The sequence below is a fragment of the Amia ocellicauda genome, chromosome 9 (assembly GCF_036373705.1).
Source record: "Amia ocellicauda isolate fAmiCal2 chromosome 9, fAmiCal2.hap1, whole genome shotgun sequence".
NCBI lineage: Eukaryota > Metazoa > Chordata > Actinopteri > Amiiformes > Amiidae > Amia > Amia ocellicauda.
Genome location: NC_089858.1, coordinates 28265048 through 28292316, shown reverse-complemented (window position 1 = coordinate 28292316; position 27269 = coordinate 28265048). Strand labels below are relative to the sequence as shown.

At 36.9% G+C, this 27269-nt stretch overlaps 1 protein-coding gene across 1 annotated transcript in view; it reads left to right on the top strand.

Moving 5' to 3' along the window:
* The window catches only part of cdh13 (cadherin 13, H-cadherin (heart)), a 424551-nt gene that overhangs the window by 362595 nt on the left and 34687 nt on the right, over nucleotides 1–27269 (top strand). Inside the window, exon 11 of the mRNA XM_066713996.1 lies at nucleotides 7411–7553. Coding sequence (XP_066570093.1) covers nucleotides 7411–7553 — 143 coding nt within the window. The remainder of the gene's footprint in view (nucleotides 1–7410; nucleotides 7554–27269) is intronic.

Genomic DNA, 27269 nt, shown 5'->3' with positions numbered 1-27269 from the left:
AGTGATCAAAGTTTTTCTTCACACTTCTACACCCATTCAGTGGTTTTATTTAGCGTGACTAATGAATTTACAACATAACTTTGGTCATATTTGTGAGCTACTTGCTCACCTCAACGCACCCTGTAATTGGAGACTTTTTGCTGATGCCATAGCTGGAATGTGATGTATCGTGAGATGGCACTCTTCTTCACCAAATAACTCAAACAACAGAAAAACAGTGCAGGTGGTGCCAGCTCAATAATTACCAGCCAGGAAGACACATCAATATAAGAGGGGCCCGTGTGTCTGGCGTTCTTAGTGCAGTTTGAAGTCACAGCGAGGAGTTTAAAGACTTTTGTTCATGTAAGCAGCAGCCTTCGATTTCATAGCTCATATCTATGTGTTTGGGTTTCTGGGTGTCTGTTTGTTTTGGCTTGCGTTATTATTCCGAGAGATGGCATTTAAAAAGAAATTGTCTTACTTTGACTTGTTCCGCATTCATCTGAAGTCATGTGATGTCCCTGGGCGTCTTACAGTAATACATTTATCTTTTTGCTGCCTTTGTTTCCCTCGCTTTGGCTATGCCCAGCTGCATGATCAATACGAGTGCTTCAGAGCTGGAGAAAGAGGCCTCACATATTGGGCTGTCGATAAGTGGAATAAAGGAATCCGCTCATTGATAGGTCCCTCATTAAGTCTCTTTGAAACTGCTGGCTTCCACATAGGTTTATTAATCATGTCTCCAATCTGTGCCGTTTTCATTTTCATTAGACCCTGAGTATTCAGCTGGGTGTGTGAGGTGCAGGGCAGCATGAATATGCATAGTGACTCTTACTGCATGGCAGATTCATCCCTTGCCAGGGGTTATATGTCCTGCAGGCTCTTGTGTATTTTACTTTGTGTTGTAAATTGTACTTTTGAAGCAGAAAATTTCAGTGTTCGATGTTGCTCTAACTTCATACGTCTTGATGCATTTGTATTCAACATAATGATATAACCTTGGAATACGTAGCTCCTACTTTGAACTCCTGTAAGGTGCAGCTTGTAAAACCTAAAATGTATCCATGAAACAAAGACTAAATCCAAACTTTGACCAACTTGCGAATCCCAAATTATGAAGTTGGACCCTATCACATTTTAATTAATAAATGGCAGAAAGTGCCTTCTAACCATACATTAAATCACAACAGGGTATAGATTTGTTCTTTGTGATTGACAGGTAGGTCAAAGGTTTGATTTAGTATGGCTCAAAGTCTTATTTATTTTCTTGAAACTGTAACACTTATTTGGTGATATTGCAGGTTTTTATGGTTTACTTGTATTTGTTTACTTCATTTAAAGACATTAATTTATACTCAAGAAGAGGGGCTAGTTATATACTAACTGATTGGTTACATCTTGTCCCCAGCTTCTTTTAGTTTTTCTTTATTATCATTATAGCATATATGTGGAAAACAAATTGAGTAGCTATGTGTTTGAAAAGGATGGTTTTGGGATAATCCATATCTTATTTATTGTAAATATATATATTTTTTAATATCACTTGATCCAGCAGGGATTTTGCTTTTTCCAAAGTTCATTACTTTTTATCCCACTTAGACTTATTTATTGGTATTGGGTTAACGTGTGCACAATGAATAATGGCTTGTGTGCTTCTAGAGAATTATGACAAGTACAAACTCGAGGATTGATACAAAAGAGAGAGGTTCGGAAACATTACTGGCAGCAAAGAGAGAGAGGTATTCAATTTAATAGACAGTCAATCCAAGAAAATCAAAACTAAATAACTAATTAACAAGAAACAATATATATATATATATATATATATATATATATATATATATATATAGGTGTGTAGACTAGGCAGGGATCAGGAATCAGCTGATCTAATTTTTTTCCTTGTCAGCAGTCCCGGACGTTGGAAAGGGACTCTCACTGCACAGCGTTATATTTTTAGATGTCTGTTAATATTGCTAATTATCTTTTAGATATTTTTAGTTGAGTCAAACTACTGCTACTCACTTCAGTTATCGCCTCTGATAATGTGTTTTAAAGTTCCATGGGTACAAAATGAACATGGTAAAAAAGGCATGATTGGAATGGTTTGCCAAGTTATTTGAAAACGATTAAAAGTTTATTCTTTTGAAAAATCAACAATCACTTTCTTACATTAAGAATTTCCACTGTATGATGTTTATGAATTTGATATGTCAGATTTTTTGATGTTTATGTGTTGCCTGCTGCTTCCCTAGGACCCCTTGAAAAGGCGATGTTAAATGTCAAGAGGTTTTATCCTGTAGAGAGCTTTTTAACAAAATAAATATGTAGTTGCCTGATATGAGAAATCCAACCAGTTCATATTTTATGTCATGGGGTGAATCTGGTTAGACAAAAGGAGGCAGTGGACTTTATTTAATTATACAGAATTCAATGCAAATCTATAATCACAATGATGATATGGTAATTCAATGTCAATGCCGTTCTAATGTTACTGAAGCTGCGTTGGTGTTACTTATAATTATTGAAGAGCTGTAATAATATCATCTTATGTGTGGTCTTTACTCCAGAATATTTGTATATAATTAAATGAATGTACATAGCTGTGAAATATATATATATATATATATATATATATATATTTGCATTTGTCTTTTCATTAAGATAAGCTAATGTAAACTGTTAATCTATGTGATCTGTTTTATGAGATTGTGTCCCAGTTTGTTCAGTTGTGTTGACGCTTGCTATTGTCTACGACTTCTATAACGTAATTGAAACTCATCACTGCCTGTTTATCTGCATACACTGTAATATATAACAATAATTTACAGAGATGGCTAGCTGACTAATGTATGAATATTTGAAAAGCACTCCCTCCTCTTGATGTTTCACACCGATGCTAAGCTATGAAAGACGTTGGGTGTTGATGCAACAAATTGTAAATTATATGTCAAGGAACATCATTCAGCCAAGTCATTTTTGGAAACCTCAATGGAAATGTAGTTGTCTAAGAGGACGTTTAACTATAGGTGTTTGAGTAGAATTTAGTCATCTTTGAAAATTTATCCCATCATGTCCTTGTTCATGGTTCTTGCACTGTTATGTTTAATTTCTTGTTGACAGCTTTAGTATTTAGATTTATTCATTTATTCTTAAGCCTGTTTTTCTCTCTCTCTAGTGCACATGAAACTGCACTGCAATTCAATGCAACTACTGCCCAGTGTATCTTAATTGCTAATGTTTAGTACTGACTAGAGTATTAATTTACTCTTAACCTTTCTGTTTGAGTTGCTTAATAATTTGCTTATTTGAGCTCTTTGTATCTGAATTTTACATCCTTTTTCAGTTCCCTCTGATACATTGTGGCAGAAGACGCAGTAATTAACATAGACAGATCCTGAAAGTTGTTTTTCTGCTTTTTTCCATCTAAAATGGCCTGTGAAATATGTCCCAAACTTGGAGGAATGCTCTGAGAAGACTGTATAATATCGGCTTGTGTCAGCGTTTCTGCATTACGGGAGCACCAGCTGCTAAAGACATTAATAATATGTAGGGTTTACCCGAGAATTAATGACAGATGTTGCACATATAAACTGCAACCTGTGTCAGAAAAGTTCAACCTTGCATTTTAATAAAAATGCATCCAGCCAAGCAGAACATTACAAACTCACAGCCAGAGCCTTTAGCATGTTTGAATGATGGAAACACCACCAATATGAGAGGGAAAAGTTTAATTAAATCTTTTTTTTCCTTTTCTTTTTCCTGTTTATCTCCAGGAGGTGTGTACGTGTGTGTATGAAAATGACAACTTAGCCACCGCAATTAACGTGTCCACAGTGTAGATAGAATTCAAATTTACATAATGCGTTTTTAACTACCTTCTAATAACCTTGGGAAAACTAATGTACTGTAGCTCCTTTATTTGCACAAAAGCCAGTGGCACCTTTAAACCATCTAATTTAGAGTTTCCACTGTACAGTCACACACAAACTCATTTGCACCCTTGGTAAAGCATAACTAAAATGTTGATTTAGAAATAAAAATAAAATGTTGGTATACGTTCAGTGCAATTATATATGACTATCAGTACCATATGTCACTCTCATCTGTCAGAAATAATTGCATATATTTCTAAATAAACAATGTTGATTTGATTTGATTTGAATTTGAATAAATTCTTTAAATGTAATCCCCCTGCGTTTTGATTTACACTGGGTATAAAAGCAGGGTTGGCATAGGATTAGTCCTGTTTTCCGGGCTGATTGGGACCATGCTTTGTGGTTGCATGAGGCTTACTGATCCTGCACATCACCTCTGTGTTTGTCACAGAAAAAGACTGCGGTTCACTTTGAAAATGGCTTCTATTTTGTGAAGTATTAATGCGGATCTGTTTTGCTTTCGGGGCTATTTAACATCCTGTGCACCGGTGGCCTTGTTAAAAATGAGGGATGGCTGTATGGATGGATGGGCTTATTTGTGCCTGGTGCCCTCTGTCAAGAAGCTTGGTTGCTAATGGTCTTTCCAAGAGGATAATGATCCGAAACACATATCCAAGTGTGTGACCAAATGAGTAAGAGAGCATACAATCGATGCTCTTGATTGGCCATCACAAACTCCAGGACTCAGTCTAATAGAACATGTGTTGGATGAACTGGCAAAAGCACATCACAGGCATGAACTGCACGTCTCAGAGGAACTGGAGGTTACGTTAGGGTTGAGATCCCTCGTGAGAATTACCTGAACCTAGTAAAGGAAAGGCCTTATTGAGATTAAAGCCAAAGGAGGGTTCACAAGGTAATATATTTGATATCATATAAGTGTATTGCAATATTGATAATTGTGATTTTTTGGAGAAAAGTCCTAACTATACAATCTTTACTAAATAAATATTCAGTTACGCTGCATCAAGGGAATGAATGAATACTTATGGAAGCATGCTTGTATCTCTCTCTGTGCCCCCCCCCCCTCCGCCATAAAGAAGCTGGATGCTCAGTGTCTTCCAATGAAATCCTCTGTTCACCCCCTCCGGTCCCTGGGGACCTGAGAAAAACAACATGGGCAGCTTCAGTTTTTGCTTTGTGGGCTCCTCTAATGACAGGAAGTGGTATGCATAGCCAGCTTTCTCCTCTCTAAACTCTGCTGAGATAGGAAACTTGACAGAATCAGGACCTGGACTAGGAGTGTCCTGAGCAGAGCGCATGCCTGGCACCGTATGTAAGCTTCCAGCTTATCGTTCTGCACCAGTTCCAGGGCTTAAAGTGGGATCTGTCTGAGGAGCAGAGTGGAAGGCCATTGCTCTGCTTCCCTTTGTTTCAATTTACATTTTTCGACATTGTTTGTGAAATGTGCTGCCTAACTAATACTGGAGACTTTACATGTGTACAAAGCCATGGAGCCCACAGACATTCAGAAGCCACATTGTGTGACTCTCCACGCTGACCTGGCAGTGCGCCTCAGTCCAGCCCCGGAGAGAGTGAGAGGAGCAGAGTATAATTGAATTGCCATGCTTAAAAGCCCTCAACCTCATTAGAATACCTCCTAAAGGGGGTCCAGCTTTCCATGAATTGGTGGGTTTTGCATGCACTGGAAGTTATGTGGAGATAACCAAACCAATTTCCTGAGTGACGTGCCCCCAGATGAACTTAGTCTTTCTCAAATAAAATATTTGCATTTACCTGGCATTCACAATGCCCTTTTTTTGAGGGGGAAAAATAGATAACTTCATCTTTTGAGAAATGGATTGACTCTCTGTTTCGAGAGAGCGCTTCCGCAAAATTAACTTAGATTGCCCATTTTTAACATTAATTCAATTAACAACAAGACTGACCTCAATGACCTTCCCTTTTCTCCCTAGCAAATGATGCACAGAGAAAAAGGGGGCACAATTACTGACTGTTTAATTGCTTTAACAGGTTCATTTCACTGTATCACCCATTTGCATTTTAAATTTTCCATGTTTTAAATGCAAACATCTAATTAATCCTCCCTCGTTGCTTTTGCTAATGCATTTTTTGTTATTTGCAGAGTTGAAGATGTGTCCCTGCAATCCAAACACATTTGCTTTATAATGTGCTGTGTAGTCTGGTGACTAAAACAGTGATACATAAGCAGTTAGTTTTCTGTAAGGAATCTAGGAGTAGAACAAATGTTGATCTTTTTTAGTCATCGCCAGATACCTCTGATACTCTGTGAAGTTCGTGTTTAAATAAGGCTGACTGCATCTTCGAAAAAGAGTAATTTAACTTTGTGACTTCAGCAACTGGCTTCTGCAGGGTTTTACATAGCACAGTATAGGTTAGCTTCATAGCCATCAGCTATTTCATAATATTAATGCAAAAGATTCAAATAAATGGCATGATTCCTTTAGGGGGTATCAGAATACCCAGTTAAAATCCACCATGGTGTGTGTGTGTGTATGTTCTTTTAATTATACATGAACACAGTATACCGTACTGTACATCTGTATATCTAATGATGTGCAAATTGTGCCACCGTATATCTGATATATCACACCCTATAAAGCAATGTGCTTTAAAATAAGTGTGTGGTGTTGTTCTCTGGCGGTGGAAGAGAAAGCAGAGGTCGATTACAAAGCCATTTTAGAGGCTTTGATATGGTCTATTAGCCATAAATCCTGGCCTTCATGCTGTGGTATAGCGTTGCAGGTGTCTTTTACATTTCTGCTTTGTCTCTCGCCCTCATTTCCAGCCTTGTTTGCACTTACGGTTATGTCAGGGTGATATGCCTGGATGTACAGATAATGCAGGGATCGATGAATGGAGGTTGAAGAGAAACTCCATTCCGAAATCTTGATTCCCATCGTGCATAATGATCTTGCAGGTCCTTGACTATGAAGGCAATATAGCAGAATCTATACCTTTTCCTTTCTTTTTTTATTTTTCTTTCTTCTCCAAAATGCTAATTATATCCTAATGTAGTAGTGCACCAGGTTTGCATTTGGGTCATTTGCACAGTCTTTGTCCATGCACAGCCCTCTAAAGAACTCCAGTGACAACCCAAAAGCCCTTCTCTGTAATGAACACCGTCCTTGATATAATTCGAATTTCGAGAACAACATTGCTGGGCTGCAGTAAGTGCATCTTGACAAAACCGCTCAGAAGCCCGAGAAAATGTGAAAAGCGGTGTACTTTACAAACAGTGTATGACTGAGTTCAGTATGAACATTATGAAAATTTAGTTAACTCCAAAGTAAGAATTCAAGTATATTTGACCTGAAAAAAGACCAACAAATAATTAGTATAAAAACGATGAAGACTATTCTGAACACTTGCAAGTTGTGCTCATAAACTACTGCCCATTATTACGTGTGTATATCAGCTGAAACTTGAAACTAAAAGCATCTACAGTAAATATCTATAGCTCTTGGTTATACTAGCTGAGCTTATTGAATTATTTACTGGGCTTGATTTTCAGATTTGCAATGCTGAAGGACCCTGCAAGCTGGCTCAGCGTTCATCCTCTGAAAGGGACGGTCAACACCACAGCCATCTTGGATCGCGAGTCTCCCTTTGTCCATGACAACACCTACACTGCTGTCTTCATGGCCACGGATAATGGTAAGTTATTTCATTGTTTGTTTGTTTGTTTGTCTCACCCTTTTCAGTCTGTCTACAATTGCAACAAATATAGTTGATCATATTTTTATTCACCGAGTGAAAATGCAACATTAGGTCAAAATGTTAAATGATTCAATTCACAAACGAATTGCCTAAAGTGGAAAGCAGTCTAGTGTGAGAAAATACATTTTGACCTGTTGTAATTCCCTTATATAATGTAATGATTGAATCCTGGGATATTTAAAATAGTTTTTTGCTATGCAACCCTATTTGACATTTTGTAATTCCTCAATATTATCAGAAAAAAGGAAATTGTGAGAGGTCAGAAAAATATATCTTTCTTCATAACCACATACTGCTACAACCATTACTTGGCAGTCATTTATATTTCCATAAGTATTTCAAATCCAGGGCAAAAGCTTTGATGCCTACTTTCAATGCAGCAGGGGTGTGTCTGTGAATACCAGTGGAGGGGAAGTGTGACATTATTTTATTTTTCCACTTGATAGTGATTGCATAGTGTTGAGAAGAAAAAGAAATGGAAAAAGATTCTGCTTTGATCAAAACTCTGACAAAAACAAAGTACATACAACAAAACCAATTCTGCTTCTCACCGCATCATTACAAATGTGTGTACACAAAGGAGTTAGTGACAAATCCATTATAGACTGAGAGACATTCTATTAGCAGCAAGTGCGGTGCATTTCTGACATTGCTATGAATAAAGTTACCAATTGCAGGGCCAGCTTGGCAAAAATATATGTTCTCTTTGCTGTGGGCAATTTAGAAGTAGATTGTGGAGCTCCTGCCTCACTGATTAGACATTGGAATTCTATTATATCCCTTTCATATGTTTTCTGTTTTTGTATAAATAGGGAAAAAAAATACTTTTTCAATTTTCCAGTTTTTCTAACTTTTTAACCTACATTTTTATAATATAGCGATCGCTGTGTGCCGTATGCGACTTGTTCCGACTGTTGTTTGCTGTGCTGGTGTATTGCAGCATTGGCACAGGTTTGAATTATGTTATTGAAGCATACGCAAAAAGGTTGCATTTGGACGGAACCATAAAAAAGACAAGCAACGTTGTATCAGTACATTGTGAGGATAATTCCATGTTTCAGGAGAAAGCCAGAGAAGAAAAATACAGCAGAGCGTTATTGAATGTGAGGTGTTTAATAGTTATTTTGATAAAAATAAAACATCTTCCCAAGTTTCCCAATGGCCTACAGTGTGTTGTAAATATCCAGCGTCCAATGGACTTGAGTTTTTTTGGATGTGGGATCACAATCAGATTCCGCAAGAACATTAAAATGTGTTTGTGTTGGTGTAAAGAATTCAATTTGGAGAAAGATGAACTGCCCGGGTTGATAAATATGCTGTGAGGCTTTTATATCACTTCCTGTTAATTTGTAGCTTGTTTTGTTTTATAATGATTGATTTACTCTTTATTAAATTACAATAAAAGTAACACAATAGGTAGCCCTTGCTATTCTTCCCTCCCAACCATAGCATAAAGAGAAAATCTATACTGCTATTAAATGACCAAATTCATAAATGGGTAAACAGATTGTCTGTCCTAATCTTGACTGACAACTTGGATTGATTGAGATATTCAGTAAATCTCGATTCTGAAGAAACTTCACACACAAATAGGTTTCATAATAAAGACCAAAGTCTGTTTTCAAAATCTGTCAGAAGCAATATCGTAAAGTCTCGGTTTCAGTGAAGGTACGGTTTGCATGAACAATTTAGCTGAACATTAGACACATTTGCTGGGATTAACAGCTATTGCTCAATATTCTGGAGCAGTCATGCAGCCTTCGACATATATACAAATATCACTGTTGATAATTAAAACTGCTGATTGTGATGCCATCATCATGAAACAGGAATGCAGCTTTTTCCCGAACTTCAGACAAACTTTAATATTGTATCTTTTTGATTAATCTTATCATCTGAAAAAGCAGACTCTCATCTACAGCCAGCAGTTTATTCTGGCCACTTCCAATCCAAATGAGAGCAAAATAAAGACTGCACTTGGTCTTTGCTGGCAGCTCAAATAAAGTTCATTACTGGTTGTAAAGGTGGGATTTTTTAAATAAATGTTTTTGTTCTTCTTTTTGGGATGATGCAGTGTTTGATTCAAGGTGAGGTCAAATCACAGGTGTTTTACAGTGCAGTGCTGAGACTGCAAACAGTACTACAGCCTTCTGGGAATATTCAAGCTGTGTTGATCTCATTAGTTAGGAGGGAAGTTGAAATGGTTCCACCTCAGTTCCACCAACAAACTTCTTAATTAATGATCTCACTCTTCCCTGTTGATCACATGAAGTTGTCATATATACTTTCCAGCAGAATGTCCTCGGTGGGCAAGAAAAGGAGAACATGGTTCACATTATATTCCTCACAAGAGCAATTTAGAAAGAGAATACAAGCTACTGATGGCCCTGGAGCTGCTGATATCACTATTGTGTATTATGCTAATGCTACCACACTCTGGAGTTCCATCTCTTTAAACAGTTTTGATTAAAGCGGCTACTGTTCATATCTACAGTTATTGCCAGGCATGGATGCTGATGTACTTTCTCTATTCTGAATTCAAACATTGAATTTCATATTTAAAAGATGAATCAAGGTAATTTATAGAACAAAATATAATATAAGGCCTAATGAATTACAAGAAAATATTTAATCTGAGTTCTGACTAACTCCTTGTGAGCCAGCATTCTTTAATGGAATATGTTTTCTAATGGCCTCATATACTATTCTATATATTTATTCAACTTAATTAAAACATATATTACATTCTTTTAATGGTTTTGTGGATTATTGGAAGGTAGATGTTTTGTTTTTTCTCCCTGGCCTCTAGATGAATTAAGGCACGCTCTGAGCAACAATTTATTTAGCTGCATTAATCAGCAAGGTTAGCTATACATGCAATAAGCTGTGTCACGGGTTATAGTGACTGAGAGCCTGAATATGTATTTTATTTAATGCATTCAAGGTCTGGCATATTGAACTAATTCCTCAATTTTAATTTGAGCCATTGCTCTCTGCACTGTGTTAATTTAATTCCATGTTCATTGCATACATTTAGTATCTTTGTGGACATTAAAAAGGTAATTGCTTTTTTTTTTTTACTGTATGAAAAAACTAAACAAAAAGAAAATGAGAGGTCAACAAATATGTGACCATTTTTAATGGTGGGGGCGTGCTAGTCTCTGATTGGATTCATCGCGATAAGAAAATAGTTGAATTTACAGTGATACAGGATGTGTGATTAAAATGTATTATAGGAGGCTGAAGCAGTGTTAAAGGTTACCCCTCATGGCATGTATTTATGTGTTGGCAGGCTGCAAATTCTTGTGATCAAATTGACAACATACAAATTTGATATCTTCTGGAAGCTCTGCGGGAGAGGTTCTAATTTGAGGGCTTTCCGTGAGGTCTGATAACAGCTTCCACACTTTGTAAAATTAGTTTTCTTCTAGACTTCTTTTCTGGGAAGGAATGTGTGTTAAACAGAAGCACGTAAAGCACTCAGACTCTCTCACACACACACACACACACACACACACACACACACACAGTTTATAACCTTTAAGTGTTACTCATGAGTTTAACAGCAGACTGTCAGAAAGATGGCATGCCTATTTCTAGCTTTCTATTTTGTTTCTGTGTACATGAGCCAGGAATACTGCTGTAGATTTGTTCCTGCTTGTTTGTTTGTTTGTTTGTTTGTTTGTTTGTTTGTTTGTTTGTTTCCCCATGGCTACCACAGAATGCTTTAACATAGCATTTGAAGGAGCTACCAATGATTCAAAAAGCACAATCTGAGTGAAGGGCTTTCCAGATATGGTGATGTTTACTAGGGCTTTCATGGAACTGTTAAATTAATATCTTGAAAACAGAACAGAAGTGAGTGAATGTATATATTTATTTATTTGTTTGTTTGTTTATTTATTTATTTATTTATTTTATTTACGACATAGCAACTGTTTCTAAAACACTGAGCCGCCCGTCTGTAGCTGTTCTGCTGATACAGATTCCGGTTCATGTATGCAGTTTCCTGGAGGCATCTCCCCTCCTGTCTTCTCGATGAACTGTATCCCAAATTCAGCCCTTGCTACTGCCCTTTAGATTTCGACCCTTGCTTAATTCCAACAGGGACTCTTAAATTGGAAATGAGAGACTCCTCTGCTTTGCAATAGCTGCCAGCAGAATCTAATTTTGCCAGGACTTTTTTGTTTCCGACCTTTCTCTTGCTTTCTCGGTGCTGCTGTGGGCGGCTATGCCAGCAACAATTTGTTAAATAACTGCATGACAACAGACACATACTTTTAACTAGCTTGGTATTGATCCGTCTGGAGACTGCACATCTTTATTTGGATTCTTTGCATTAATCCTCGTGGCCTCTTTCAGGCCTTCACCAAACGGCACACGTCCAATCTGGGAGACACATCCAGGTCAGGTCCCAAAGTGACGTGCTTTGCATTCCTTATCGATTTCCTCCTGACCTCTGCTTTGATTCATTTTTATCAATTTTTAAGAGCTGTTAAGACCCTGGTTTCCACATCTGAATTGAAATTACCTCCTATGGTAGGGAGAGGTGTAAAACCAGAGAAGAAAGGCTAGCTTGGGCTTGTTTCAATGGGTTTGTCTTTTGGGAGGGCAGCAAAGTTTATTTACAAAATAAAATAAAAACTCAATTTGCCTTATCTGTATAGATGCAAGAAGATACAGATTTTCCCTAAATTTCCTTTGAGATTCAGCTTGTGTTTTAAAGATTGTTGACTGAACATATATAGAAATACCAGAAGCACTGCTAATGTGAAAAAAGCAAGCATGTCATAGCCTGTCTATTAATGTACATAAGACACCCCACATTACTGCAGTGAGCTGTTGTTTTTCTTTCAGTAAATCTTAGGAAGGTGTACATCAAAGTAACCGGCATTTCAAAAGGAACACTGAAGTGCACACGTTACATATTGTAGAATGAACATAATGGCTAAAATGAAAAGAATCCAATACAACATCACCCAATATGTTACACAGAAAAAACGCAGTACAAGATATACCAGAATAAAAAAAATAAAACTATAACATGGTACGTGTGAAGAATACACTGGAGTATAAAATATATAGTGAGAGCTAAAAATGCCCACTGGGATCTGATCCTCACTTATGCAGAGCACAAAATGATTGGCTTCTTCATGGGAATTTTTTTCAGCATTTTGTCAGCAGTAGGTAAATACAACACCTGCTTTCACTGGGATATGTAACGCATTAAAAGACAGCCGAGAATGCATTATGCTGTCAGCCGAGACTCTAAGATTTATGGCATTTGACTTAAAAATCTCCATATTCAGGTTATCAATTGACACATCTCTTCTGGGTTGTTGATTCCCCTTAGTGATGCCAGATGTTATACTGTTCCCTTTTTGCTCGCTCCTTTTATGGGCTTTTTTTTTTTTAATGCTTAGCGGTATGCATATATGAATTTAAATCCAAGAGATGTATGGCGGTGTCTGAATGACTGTTCTGTGAAGTGCGGGCCTGCCTTTATCTTGTACCCAATAATGCCCAACTTGACTTTACCTTGAAGACAAATTCTAATATAGCTGTACAGTAACTCAACACTTATCTATGCTCCCAGTGAAAAATGATAAAACAAATCAGGATATATCTCCCTTATGCTGCTAAGGGGGCATGACAGCCTGATTCCAAATGGTTGGAGTGCCTGTTAAGGTGACGAAGGATACAAGCGTTAGCCTGTTGGTGTTTGTTGGCAGCTTGAGCTTATCAGATCATAAGACCTCCCTAGCGAACTGGTTAGAGAGTGCAAACCATGAAGAACAACTGTAATTTGGGTGCACAATGGCGATTAAGGTAATTTACTTGCCTTTGATTGGTGTCTTTCAAGAACAGTGTTTAAATATTCAGCTCATAGTTAGTAATATGTGTTAGGTAGCTCATGAAAGTAATTATTTATTTAATTTGTATTTTAAATACACTGCTCAATGATCAATGTCTGGTTCACTGAAGTTTTTAACGTATGCAATCATGCACCTACACTGCTTTTTGGATCCCTGTGGTCTGTAGTTTTGAGGCCAACTAGAGAAGAAGGAATACAAACTCCAGATAAAAAGCAGACATGCAGACTCAAGATACCGCATTCACAAGACAAGATACGAGATAAATATTTGATTCAAGGTTGTCATCTCTGTGCTTTATACAAGAGGGCCACAACATTGAAAGGAAAAGCTTACTTCTCGGTTTCTTTATTCATTTGCTAGTATGTCCTGAAGGGAGTCAGAATGGAAATGCAGTGGTGTCTGCCTTATGGCTTATGTGTGACACACTGTAATAGCTTTGTTTGTGACAGCTTGGAAACCGCATTAGCTTTACTGTAAGACTGGGGGGTCCTTGCTAGAATGCAAACGATTCTCTGTGTATTTCTTGTGCATTCTCAATTTCCTCAACTTACTCTCTAGGCCACAGAGAGAGAGCAGGTGGAGAATGGCTGAAATTGACTTCTGAACTGTGTGATAAAAAAAGGAATTTGCAAAGGCTTAGCGGCTTTTAACTTTATTCACTTTTTCAGTTTAGTTAAATTAATCTGATAATCCAACTGCATTTACAGGAGACCTTTTGCTGTACATTCATAATCAAGAAGCAGAAACATCTTGAGACTTTTTGATTTTGATTAAACGTGATTAATCGCAATTACAAAAATATATTGTTTGACAGCCCTAAAATAGATTTCCCTCTAGTGGAAGAGGAGGATGCTCTGAGGAAGACAAATGAGTCGAAAGGCATAAGCATCATCTTATTTGTTATGTCTCATACATTTGATAAATCAAGAGCTTTTAACAACATCAATGACTATGGACTGTTTACAGGCGGGATATGCTGTCTATCTTTCCCTTTAGGTGGTTCTTCCACTACAGGGTAATCTATTTCCCTACATATTTCCCAGGACACCACATTCAAAGTGAATTGATAACACTGTTGTAGTGCCAGCAATTGTATAACTCAAATATCCATATAAATATATAATGTTAATAGTTGTTTCACTTCAGTGTAAAGGTAAATATTAAGCAACTACAAAGAGCTCTGTACTTGTCATGTAGGATGATACATAACTAAAAATATATGTGGGGTTTCAGAAGACACTATAAATGCATCATAACCTGGACTAAAGGGTTTCAATATTTATTGCAGACCTAACTGTGCCTTGTGAAAAGATTCCTGTGCTGCCAAATCGCTTAACAGTAGCTAACCCCCTTAACAAACTAACCCCCTTTCCCTCCTTTTAGATAAAAAAGACAGTTTCCTGACTGATGGTCCACAGGTACATTGGTGTGTCGCAGCGAATTACAAGTTGAACAGCATCCTCCCGAATGCAGCTGTGTAATGAATGTGTATCATGTGTAGATCACCATTTTTGCATTTGCTTTATTTGCCAAGTTTACCAGTATCCACCAGACAAATGTTTGTCTTGTCTATTCAACAACAATGAAGCTTTACTGGGGCATTTGAGTAGCTCAGACAGTTAAAGCTTCCACTCAGAATGCAGATCAGACCTCATCGCCAAGATCTGGAATCTGCCAGGATTCACCCAACGTCCATGTAATCTCTACAGTGTAATCATGGGGATCTTCAAAACCTTAGATGTGCTGTTTGCACTAAAGACCATCAGTGTTTAAAGAAGCAGATGAACTAACAATGTTTAGGGACATGCACTCTAAACAATGAAGGCTCTTCATTTTATTTTTATCAAAGGGTTCGTTTAACAACCACAAGGTCTGTTATAAACACAAGGGATCATTTAAGAACCCTTTTTCATAATGATTGCAGTTGATTTAATATACATTTAAGCTTCTTTACTGATCAGTGTTTTGCAAAAAGGTTCTAATAAGAACAGTATCAACCCCAGGAACCCTAAAATGCTCTTATTAGAACATAGATTGTGTGTTTGTTTTTGTTAACCTAACAGTCACAGCAATAAATTAACACATACAATGACAAAGTAATTAGCTATTGTTATGAGCATATCTGCATTTGTGTAGTTATCATCACATCCTCTCGTATCAATTAGAAAACATCAGCTGTTCAAATACTGTAATTGCAAATGTAAAACCAGAAATTACTAGATTACAGCCAATAACCTGGTAGGTAAAAATATTGTTATTAAAAAGCCAGTTGTACCCCCCACCAGTGCCTTTGGATTGCAAGCTGACATGTTGAAAGTGATTGCATTAGATTTACAACATATTAGAAACAATGGGACTACAGGAAACTTGTCATAGGAATAATATATCAAATATATGTAGTTAATAACATAGTAATTAAGCATGAATAGAGGTAATTACCCTCTGTTAATATTATAAACATGATGTGTAACCTTTTAAACTGAAGTCTTACCAGAGAGCACTGCACTGAAATTCAAACACTTTTACATAGTATAAATTATGTAAGAAACATGTTCATTAAGTTTGACATTTGTAGTATGTTACATGGAGAATGTGTTCAGCAGTAGAAGGGTTTTCCTTGTGCGGATAGAAAATAAAACAACAATTTAGCTCTGTTCAGAGCACTAATGGGTTTTCTAGCTGGTTGGATAGCCCATTGGTTCCAGTTCGGTGTCCCAAAAGACGAGCCCCTTCACTGTGTCCATTGCTCTGCTCCATTCAGAACAGCTCCCCTTCCTTGTGATTCCGGGAGCACACATCATCCTCGGTCTGCCGTGGCTCACTCACCACAACACGGTCATCTCCTGGACTGATGGGGACATAATTTCCTGGCGGCTGTTTCTCCCAGTGCCTGTCTCACCCCTGCCAGGCGACACACATAGAGAGCCCCCTTCTCTCTGCTCCAACACAGATCCCCCCTGAATACACAGATTTGGCACCGGTGTTCACCAAAACCCAGGCCTCCCGTTTGCCACAGCACCGGCCCGAAACTGTGTCACGCCTGTCTTGACCATCCCACCAGCACCGCAACTGGGTGGGATGTTACACATATCAATCAATAACTTGAAAAGCTAGATTATGTAGCTCATGGGTCACTGTTGAGTGAGCAACTGCAAGATCAATAGACTATAAAGTTTTACTTGATGAATCAGAAAGACATGCTGAAATAAACATGTTTAATACCTCATTTAAGTTTCCTCAGGGCTATTGGCAAAAGTATAGATCCCTTAGGTAGTTTAATCCGGAGCTGGCAGTAAAAAGTAATTAACCAATTCAAATTAATCGTTCTTCTGCAGTGCACATTTTACAATTTGATCGTGTGGTTGGCTGTGGAAATCTGAGCTTGTCACAGAATGGTTAGTAGCTTCCAGATAAATACCAAAACATTAGCTACTTAAGATCAGATTTACAGGCAATTTCCAAAACTCAAAGGTTTTAATAGAATCCTGTCTGTCTATCCATTTTCAGAAATGCATAGTGCGGGAGTCATCTTGATAGCCGTGTCAACCGTCTACGCTGTGTTTATGCTGTTGCCCCAGAAACACCTTTTGATTTGGTCAATCAGTGCAGAATAAATATTAGTGGCTGGAGAATAAATTGTGTAGTCTTTTCTCGTGCAACAGCTCCTTCCACAGTGATGTACAGCTTAGTTATGTTGGTAATCATCCATATCTTGGAACACTCAATTAATTCCGACAGAGAACTAATAGAACCGGATCCGATCAACTGGCACTTTTACTTCTGTCTTCATCTGCGTTTTGTAGAAAATGACTGGCTTGATCTAAAATCTACTTGTTCTTTATAAGCATGAAGCTAATCACTTCATCACATTACCGAGAAACACAATTTATCAAAATGATCCAAGGGTACAGAGTCATAGTGTGAAAACAGTATGGTGAGAAAGAACACAACGTAATTACGACACTATTTTTCATCAAGCCATAAAGATCAGTTTACTGAAGCCACATTACTGTAGTATTCATTATGTCATGGTATGGTGTATTTATATAATAGCAATGCTGTACTTTAGAATGTTCAATACATTTTTTGAAGTTAAATTCATTCATTTTTTTTGTTGATTAAAAAAAAAAAATGAAACAGTGGGGAATAAAAACAGTTAACATGTCAAATTGGTTCCATCAATTAGATGACCTAAACATTTCTGTAGATTACTATTGTATTTTCTTTTTAATCCTGACCTCTACGTGAATTCACATGAATTCGATAATGCGACCAGTCTTGCAATCAAATACAACATGAAATACATACCATCTATTGTTCTAACAGATCCAAGAACATATTAGAGAAGGTTTGACAACATTTCAAACAAACTGAAAGGGATGCAAGTTAGATAACTAACCTGCTCTTTTCAGGCAGAAAGAAAAAGCATTTATATTTTTATTAGTATGCATGTGTTGTGAACAAAAGTAATGAAGTTCCAGAAAAGTGGACAATGCGTGGAATAAATTAACTTCACTGACCTAACATTTTCTGCAGTATCAAAAGAAGTCGTTATCAAGAGATTTGATAAATGGGAAGAGCATTCAAAAGCAACCATCTTTAATGCCGGTAAGCTTTGCCGTCTTCTCTTATTTTGATTGGATTCCTTTAGTAAAATGTTTTTTCGGTCAAAAAAGAATCCAAGGTTGAAAGGTTAATTATCATGAGAGATGTTTTTCTCCAGAGCAAATCAATTATTACCCCTACTTTGAAGTGTGTGCAACGGTAATGGGCCATTGTTCTGCAAAGAATAATACATTTGTAATGGTAGGAATCTGGCAACCTAGAGATCAAGACAAAATTGACATCCTGTGTGAGCATTCTGTTTGACTTATTGCACTTTCTTCAGTGTCGTAATTCTCATCTCACAAACAATACCTTCATCGTTCCTTTAAAATCACTTGACAATACAGCCACCGTCTCTCCTTTCAAAACACACATTTCAGACCAGGCACTTTTTATTTTCTCGTCTTGTATATTGTCAAAATGTAATAAAAGCAAAACTATTCTCCAGCATTTTTGTGCTCTGCCACAGAGTCATATTAATTACAGGGTTTGTAATACTCATCTAAGTTTAATGGCAAATCTGTTAGCATTTTCTTTTCACTGAGAGACTCCACATGCAGTGTAGTTGTTTTTATTATTATTATTATTATTGTTATTATTATTATTATTATTATTATTATTATTATTATTATTATTATTATTAAAGAACAAGTAGCATGAGGAAAAACAACATTTTAATTTATTTAAACAATTTCAGGTTAGTAATAAATTGGGATTTGACTGGGATGTGTTTAGCAATGAGCACATTCATTCTGTTCATCCTTTTAGGTAATTTGACAAAGGAAAAGAGGTTGTTTCTGATTAAGAGCTGTCAGGATAGACTGTCTGCAAAATTATTGGGTAAACAAAATTATAGGTTGAGAAAATTGTTATTTTCAAGATGAAAGTGACTGCCGATTATGACAAAGGGACAGGATTTCCCCTGTTAATGGTGTGTGCCGTGATTTAGCCAGAGCTATTCATCATGAGATGACATGGCTGAAAAGTATTAAATAACTGGGGGAAGAGCAGCCACGTATGCAGTGATTCCAGTGGGCTATTGCTACATTGATCTCACTTCATATTCGTAATTAACTTATCATGATTGTGTCATTTTGATTTTAAGCACTAAAATCATACAATTTTTCATACAAAAGGCTTGAATTAACTTTGTGGCATAAACAATGGTCTTGTCTGTTGAAGAATTCACACTGAGCTGCATCTTTATATTTCCCAAGAGAAGCGTGGATGGTTATATTGAAAGGGAGTGTTGGTTTTGTGCCGGTTTTACGCTCGAGACATTTTTGTTCCCCCGTAGTCAAGCTGTCTTTACACCCTGACTGTAACATTTAACACCTTTCGAGTAAAGTAACAGTACAATCGAACGGACAGTCAGGAGCCAGACACAACTTGCACAGTGGGGGGGGCAGTAACCAGCATGGCAGCAATACTGGTCTCTACTAGTTGGTACTCTTTTGCCCCCAAGAGGTGCCATCCTGTAATTAAATAATGTCACCTCATTAGTATATCAGTCTGTTTGTTCTGGGGATTTGAGCCCATAATGAAGACCCTGTTGCATAGATAGTTGTTTGGCTAGTATTTTCGGAAGCAATCACAGTATAAAGGCGTATGTTTAGGCTGTACAGTATATCCATACAATGTCAGGCAAAAAATAAAAAGTTGTTCAGTTTTGTGTGTCACTTACAGTCTCATGAAAGAGAACGCCAAGTGCCTTATATTTTGCTACTGAATTCAAACATCATAATCTGGTCTTCTTAAATTAATTGAGGTTGTTGCGTGAGAATTTGCGCATATATAGGAAGCATTCACAGTGATGGTAACAACTGAGATATATTGCATGTTGTGTTGAATTTGAAGGATTCACCTTTCATCCAAAATTAATTCAAAGACATTGCACTGACATGTTCATTTGCATATGGTAGTTTGTTTTGTTGTTCCCGATTTCTGATTTACAGTCAGCATCAAACCTGAGCATAGAATCGAACAGGAAGGGTTCCAGGTCCAAACCACAGTCATTTCTAATCCTCATTAGAAAGTTGTGAGCTACAAAATGTTTTTTCTTTTGGCATTCATCCCTGTTGAATTAAGAACCACTACTGTGTGCATAGATTAGTTATTTTCTCCATGTTGTTGTTGATGTTGTTGTTATTAATAATTATAATTTGTATAATAAGTTTTAGTTTGTGGGTGTTCTCTTCACTGCTGGTAAAAACATGTATAAACCACATAAAAAAGCTTTTCCTGCTTTATTTGCTATTCAGTATCAAAAAAAAAAAAGCCTTTGTTTCACGGAAAACACAATGAAGCCTCTTTAACACGGCGTCTCAGGGGCAGAAGTCTCAAACTTTTTTAAACGCACCTACTCATTATTTTTTATTTTTCGTTTTAGTCGGTGTTAAACTCTTTATAATCACATTGTTTTGACTACAGATTGGAAGACAATGACAAGTGGGGATAAACACAATGCTCAACATGTCGGATTTGCTGGCTTTTGAAAGATTGCAAACTCCAAAATGACAACACTAACATAATAGTTTTGATGCACATTATTTTTCCTTCGATATAACATTAAATAACATGATTTTGAAAGCTGGATATCATTTTAATAGTGAAATATATTCAATATCTTTTCACAGAGCTTCACACATCATAGTTTAACATTTTCATATCCGTATGAAGCCAGTGTGTAGCTGGCCATGATGCGAGGCAGAGTGAGATCAGGTGCTTACAGTAGGAATCCTTATTACTGATATTTTACTTGGTCCCCATACCTTCACTTCAGATGGACTTTCACCTGCTATCACCCATGTCCTCACAGCTCATTTTCATTTGTGTTATGGCCTACATCTTGCTTTATTTGTGTTAACCAGGCTTGAATGCTTGCTCTCTATAATTTCTGTTTCTACATCCACTATTCTGCTTGTCGAATTAATGCCAGTAAAATCATACTGCAGCATCAAGAATACTTTCCTTCGTGGAGTTCAATCCACATAACTGAAACAACAACAACTGGAATCATATGAAAATACATGTACCCTTGTTATACAGAGAAATTAAAGGAAATAAAGTATTCTCTTTCAAGACAGATGAGGCTTTAGATGCCAGCTCCTTTAAACATCTAATCTGACTCAATGGTTGTGTTCAGTTACAAACCTAGCTCCATAATAAATAAAATACCCACCACTAACTGTGAAGTCAGGATTAGCATTCTGTAGAAAACAACATATAAAGAATCCAAATGTAATCTGTTTCCCTTGATTCATGTCCAAGGCCTCCTGTCTTGAGAACTACCACTGCTTCGTTCTTGTGAAGGAAGTGAGCACATTTCAGACCAGCATGCATGTCATTCCCCCCACAATAACACTTTCCTGCACACATTATAATTCTAGACAGAGCCACAGTCCCCAAGAGCCACAGGTCACAAATCCTGTAAAAAGTTACACACAAGTTATCTTTTCCGTGACCAACAAGCCCAACTGCTGCTACTGTCACATGTGTTTCTTCTTCACTGTGCCTCTCCCTTTATTACAATAATACCAAGCCACCATGATCAAAACCACCCACTACCCTCAGCTGTATTGCTCAGTGATGTAGACAAAGGGTAATGATCTGAATACACATGGAATATATAGTGATGCATTCATGTTCGCCTCTTGCACTTTCAACTTGATGGTAATTAGAAATTGTGCAATTTTAAATTTGACAAATTTGTTGTAAAAGCATTATGTAACCGACATCCTAATCTGTACATTGACAGCTGCTAATGCACAGGCAACCCCATGGCTCCTTCGTCTCATGGTGCGAACTGGTTGCCTGCCATGTTGCAAAGCGATATTTCAGTATTGTTCTACTTTGTTTATTCATCTTTTAGCATCGTTGAGCTTGTTATAGAGCACTGTGTTTCATCTAACATCTGCATTTTGCCTTCTTGCGAACTCTGGTTTATTTATATTTCCATTTATTTTTTATTTCTCTACCTTTATTATTGTCATGGGGGTACAAATGTCATCAGATAAAGCATTGCAAGGTCCTGGCTTCTTATCTAACTCTCCCATTTCACTGAGGAGACTAAATGAATGCTATGTATATAGCTGTCAGTCATTTGTTTTGGAGGACACGGTTTCTAATGAGGCTTTTGTTCTCGTTTGTCTGTTTGCATAATTGCCTGCTCTCAGTGAAAGGGGCCCTCATCAGGTCTTGTGTGCAGAAGCACTCCAGTTTTTTAAGTCTACATTTAATTGGATATCAATTAGATGTCTTGTTCAAATACAAAGTGCTTCTGATTTACTGATATTTATTTATTTATTTATTCATTTATGCTGTATGGACAAATGCTCTTGTCAATATTTCTCTGAATGGAAAGAGACATGAATGTCACCCCTCCCGTTATTGAGTTTCTTACAGATTTCATAACTTTACGGAAATGCAGTACTTGTGTTGGCTAAGCTATTCACTGAGAGACTTTAATTTATGTGTGCATATGTATGTTTATGGCTGAGTTATTTTAAACTCTATACTTATTTAATTTGCTTGCATTGGTGTACTGTTTCCTTTTCATACCCATTAATCACAGATCTAAACATTAAAATTAGTGACCTCCAAATTGATGAGTCGGTACCTGTTTTACATTATGTAATCTGTTTCTTTTTATAAATAATAAGAATGCAGGTGGCTCAACCTTTTTTAACAACTAAACTTGAAAACCTCCCTATACACTGCATTAAAAGGCATGCAATTTATGCTTCAATAGGGGCTGTTTGGAGTTAGGAGACAGATCTAGGTTGCATGTACAGTAGACAAGATGGAAAAGACAGACAGGCGTTTTCAAGTGAGCTACAGTGATTGAAACTGAGGGGTGTGGTGATTTACGGTTGGCTTCTCCCGAGTTGCCTGTGGAAACAATTTGCTGGTATTATACAACCATAAACAGTCATTGATTATAAAGAAAAGAGCAGTCTCTGAGGCAGCAAGGGTTTTTCCCACACTGACTGAATGGTTCTGTAATCTAATTACACGCTAGAGGACTACCCTCATTAGAAATGTGTATAAACAGTGCCTCTGACAACAGTAGCTTGGCCCCATCTCCAGCGAATCCCAAACTTACAAGCATTTGACTTCCCAATGAAGAGGCCTACTTTCCTACTGCTGCTATTCAGATGGAAGTGTATCCCTCCCTGTGAAGTGCTCGTTTACTGACTGGTGGAAATATCAGTACAGTCCAAACAAACTGCAGAAAAAAGCTTTTGTTTTTTAGTCTATATGCTATACTGAAAGATTGAGATCTGGACTGAAATGTCTCAAGCATGATTTTAGGTGGAATGGATTGATTAACAGTCTGGTAATAAATGTTAATGTAGGTAATTAATTGAATGTTAATTGTTAGTTAATTGTTGTGTTGATTGTTTCAACTGTGTCTAGGGTAAACAATTATGCATATGGTTGCAAACATTTATGTTTCTGGTAGCGGTTCGTAGATAGCATTGAAAAGGTAACAAATAATTTAATGTCTGTTACTCTTAATACATCTTAAATTGCTTAGACTTAGAATTGCTCACTAACAATTAAAAAATAAATACATTAAGCTACATCATAATGAGAGAAAGTAGAAGATGTGGAACTGCATCAAGTCATTTTGTGGTAGTATGCCACCAGGGTACTCATGGTATTCTTCAAAAAACCTACTTGAGTAAAAGTACAAAGGTATCATCTCTTAAAAGCACTAAATAAATAAATGCAAATATTAAATCCTACCCATAGAAACCTGCAGTTACCCCGAGTTATTCACCAGGTATATTTAGTGGGGGCACCACTAGCACACCTGCAGTAATATACATTTCAATATCAGATCAGGTATTCAAATAATAGTTCAATAAATAATTAAATAATAGATGTATTACTGTTATAATAATAGCACACATGATTCAGACATTGTCTATAAAAAAATCTATAGATTTCCTCAGCTGTGAAACACTATGGCTTTAGTGTAGCAAATCCATAATATTTTTACCAAAATGTGTAGCTAGCTAGCTAGAAGGCTATGAGACTACCACCGCTTGGCAGTGTTTTTCTGCAATTTGTAATAAAATCGGTAGAGGTTCTAAGTTCCGGGTAACCATTATTTTCAAAATTTGGGTGAATGATTTAAAAAAAAAATCTGTTAAAGCACAACATCCACAAATACTAGGTTACAGATACGTATTAACAGGTCCAGGAGCCTCCTGCATTCTTCACAATCTTGATAGTGTTCCATGGTTGATAAACATGAACATTCAGTAACAAAACTCCATCCTTTTAATAACAAATCAAAATCGAATCGAAGAGTAATCATCAATAGAATATCTGTCAACAGTTACATTACTAAACTCCTAAATGCATTCTACAAAGTGACAGTAATTGAAGCAAGAATCATGCTCCAATACTAAAGAAAATCTGACATTTATAAGTTTTACAATTTTTCTTATGGGTTATTCAGTTTACCATCAGCTTTGCCATAACATATCTGGTGTTTGAAGCAGACAGTAGACAGTTTTCCACAGATTCTCTGAATGTTCAGGTTTGAACCGTCAGGTTTGTAAAAGCTACCCTAATTCAATTTATAGTGACCTGTGTCACGTATCCTGTGCATTTGAATTATCAACAAGTATGCATGCATGTATTCAGACAACTTTAGAAGATTCTGTGAGTAAGATTCAGCCCATCAAATTAGATTCTCTCATTCTGAATAAAGCCAGCTACCTAAAGTCAAGTGGTTACATCTAGAAAACATGCATATACATACTTCATGACACAGCATCTCAAGGTATTTAAACATAAATACACAGAATTGCATACCATAAATTAGACAGGATTAAAGGCTAGGATATAAATGTAGGTTATAGGTTGCCGAGATAAGGGCATTGATGACTCCATATTTTGAATTATGAGCAATAACCAGTAACTTGTTTTTTACTGGTTTCATTATGTTGACTGGATAACATCAATATGGTCTCTTTGGGTATCGGCATATTATATCACCCAAACTAGCAGACGCTTACTGCATGTTGCTGTGCTCTCCACCCAATCGAGGCAGTGCAATGAAGAAACGAGTAACAGAGAAGCTCCTGGGGAATATAGTGGAGTAAAAGCACAATGTTTTCTAATGTAATATAATATTCTTGATGAAAAGTAAAAGTATCTTGAACATAAAGTACAGATCCCCTAAGTTTTGTAGTTAATGAATTCTATTTCGTTACTAACCACCCCTGGGTAACACTGAGTTTGCACTGTGGCAATGCTGAAACACTTTGTCTTCTACATCACATACTGTAACCTTTGCATGATTCACAGCTCTGAGTAATGTTCAACACAATCGTTTTTCATGACATTAGTTTGCACATTGGCATAGGTGGTGTATTACTTGCTCAGAGCCCAGACGCTCTTGATGCAGTCAGAGGCTGCGGATGTGTAAAGGCCATGGGCTCTATACATAAAAGATGGGAACCATTTGGAAGAAAATATTTGGGTGTCTAAAAGAGCATCTCTGAATTATTGCTTCACCTTGACCCTCCCTATTGTAGTCCAGGAAATTTAATAATGCATCTTAATCCTACGGTCCCTTTGAGATCAGAACACAACTAACACGACAGCTCCTCCAGTAATGTAAAATGCTTTCATGAACAGCGCCTTGTGACAAAGATATTTCATTTCAGCATGACTGGCGTCCAGCTGATCGGTAAAGTGGGAGTCCTGATATTTTCAGAAATACACTGATTCTCTCAATCCCATTGTTTTTATTGCATAAGCCCTCCTAAAAGACAGGTGGGAGATTGGCGTGGATCTTTAGACATGCTTTGGAGATGTTTGAGGACCGAACACCGATACCCTCTTCGTGGACTTCGTTTCCATCTAACCTTTCATTTCCTTCACTGAGGTCATTATGTGCTTAATTTGACCAATTCATGTTTCTGCTTCCTAAATAGCCGATTACTTCAACCTGTACCATTGCAACCCCCAAGCATTGATACTGTGTGCATGGTTATTATAGGGTCATTAAGCAACTAACCACCAGAGTAATGTGATGGACAAGAATATATTCATAATTTTCTCAGCTTCCAATTCTATTGCTCTCATTTTACAAAAACACATTCACTGAAGATTTTTATATCAGTCGTTTGTTTTGCATTTATTTCATTCTACAGTAGTGGAGCTATACCAAACAGACTAAGCTATTTGATACAGATGTAGAATAGTGGGTTAAGTACTTGGCTTGCTATTGCTTCATCATGTAACAGTATATCACCTGTCATACTGCCACACTTGTACGGCCTTTGGTTTCCACTTTATTTTTGTTTATCAAGCTGCCTTTCAATGGATTTGGAGATGCAGTTCCTTAATTAAAATGTCACAGAAAGCTATTAATCACTGTAGAGTTCAATTGTGTTCTCTGGGGAGTTTGAATTAAGTGATGACGATGCATGGAAAAAGGTGTCTGTAACTAGGTCGTTTTGCCTGTTTTCAATACCGCCAGCTGGGCCATTGCCAGGGGTACAAATAAAACAACATTAGCACAGATCGAATATGGCGAACATCTGAATTATTTTCGTCAGAGTAGAGGAAAGGGAAAAATATATATGTTAACATGAAATAAACAAGAAATATTGTTTATATAAGGTATTCTAGCATTGAGTGTACACAAAAGTATTCCAAGAAAATTTAAAATTCCAAAAGTATTGATGCTGTATTCCAGGAAGCAGTAAGTCATAGATTTATTATTGCAGATTTCAAGATTTGTTAATTAATATACAACAAACGTTTTACATGTAACATTATACCCACAAATGGTTTCAGTATCGTGAATTTATTTAAAGTGTTTTTAAAAGTTATTAATCATAGTTAAATATTCACAAACAAACCTAACGTAAGACAAACACCTTTTTTTGTTCCTCCAGTTTGATTCACAGTATGAAGTGTAAAACATTCCTAAATAATTGTAGATTTTCACCCTTTTTCAACCACTGAATAACTTAAGTTTTTTTCCAGCTAGAGTAAGCACTTTCCATTTCCGTTTGTCAGCCGCTTTGAATCTGTGGGGGGACGAGCTGGCAGTTCAGTTAATAAAGCGGTAAAGATTAAAGTAACGGGTTTCTGCTATAGTCGGAAAAACTGCTGCAAACTGAACTGAATAGCTTTCTCC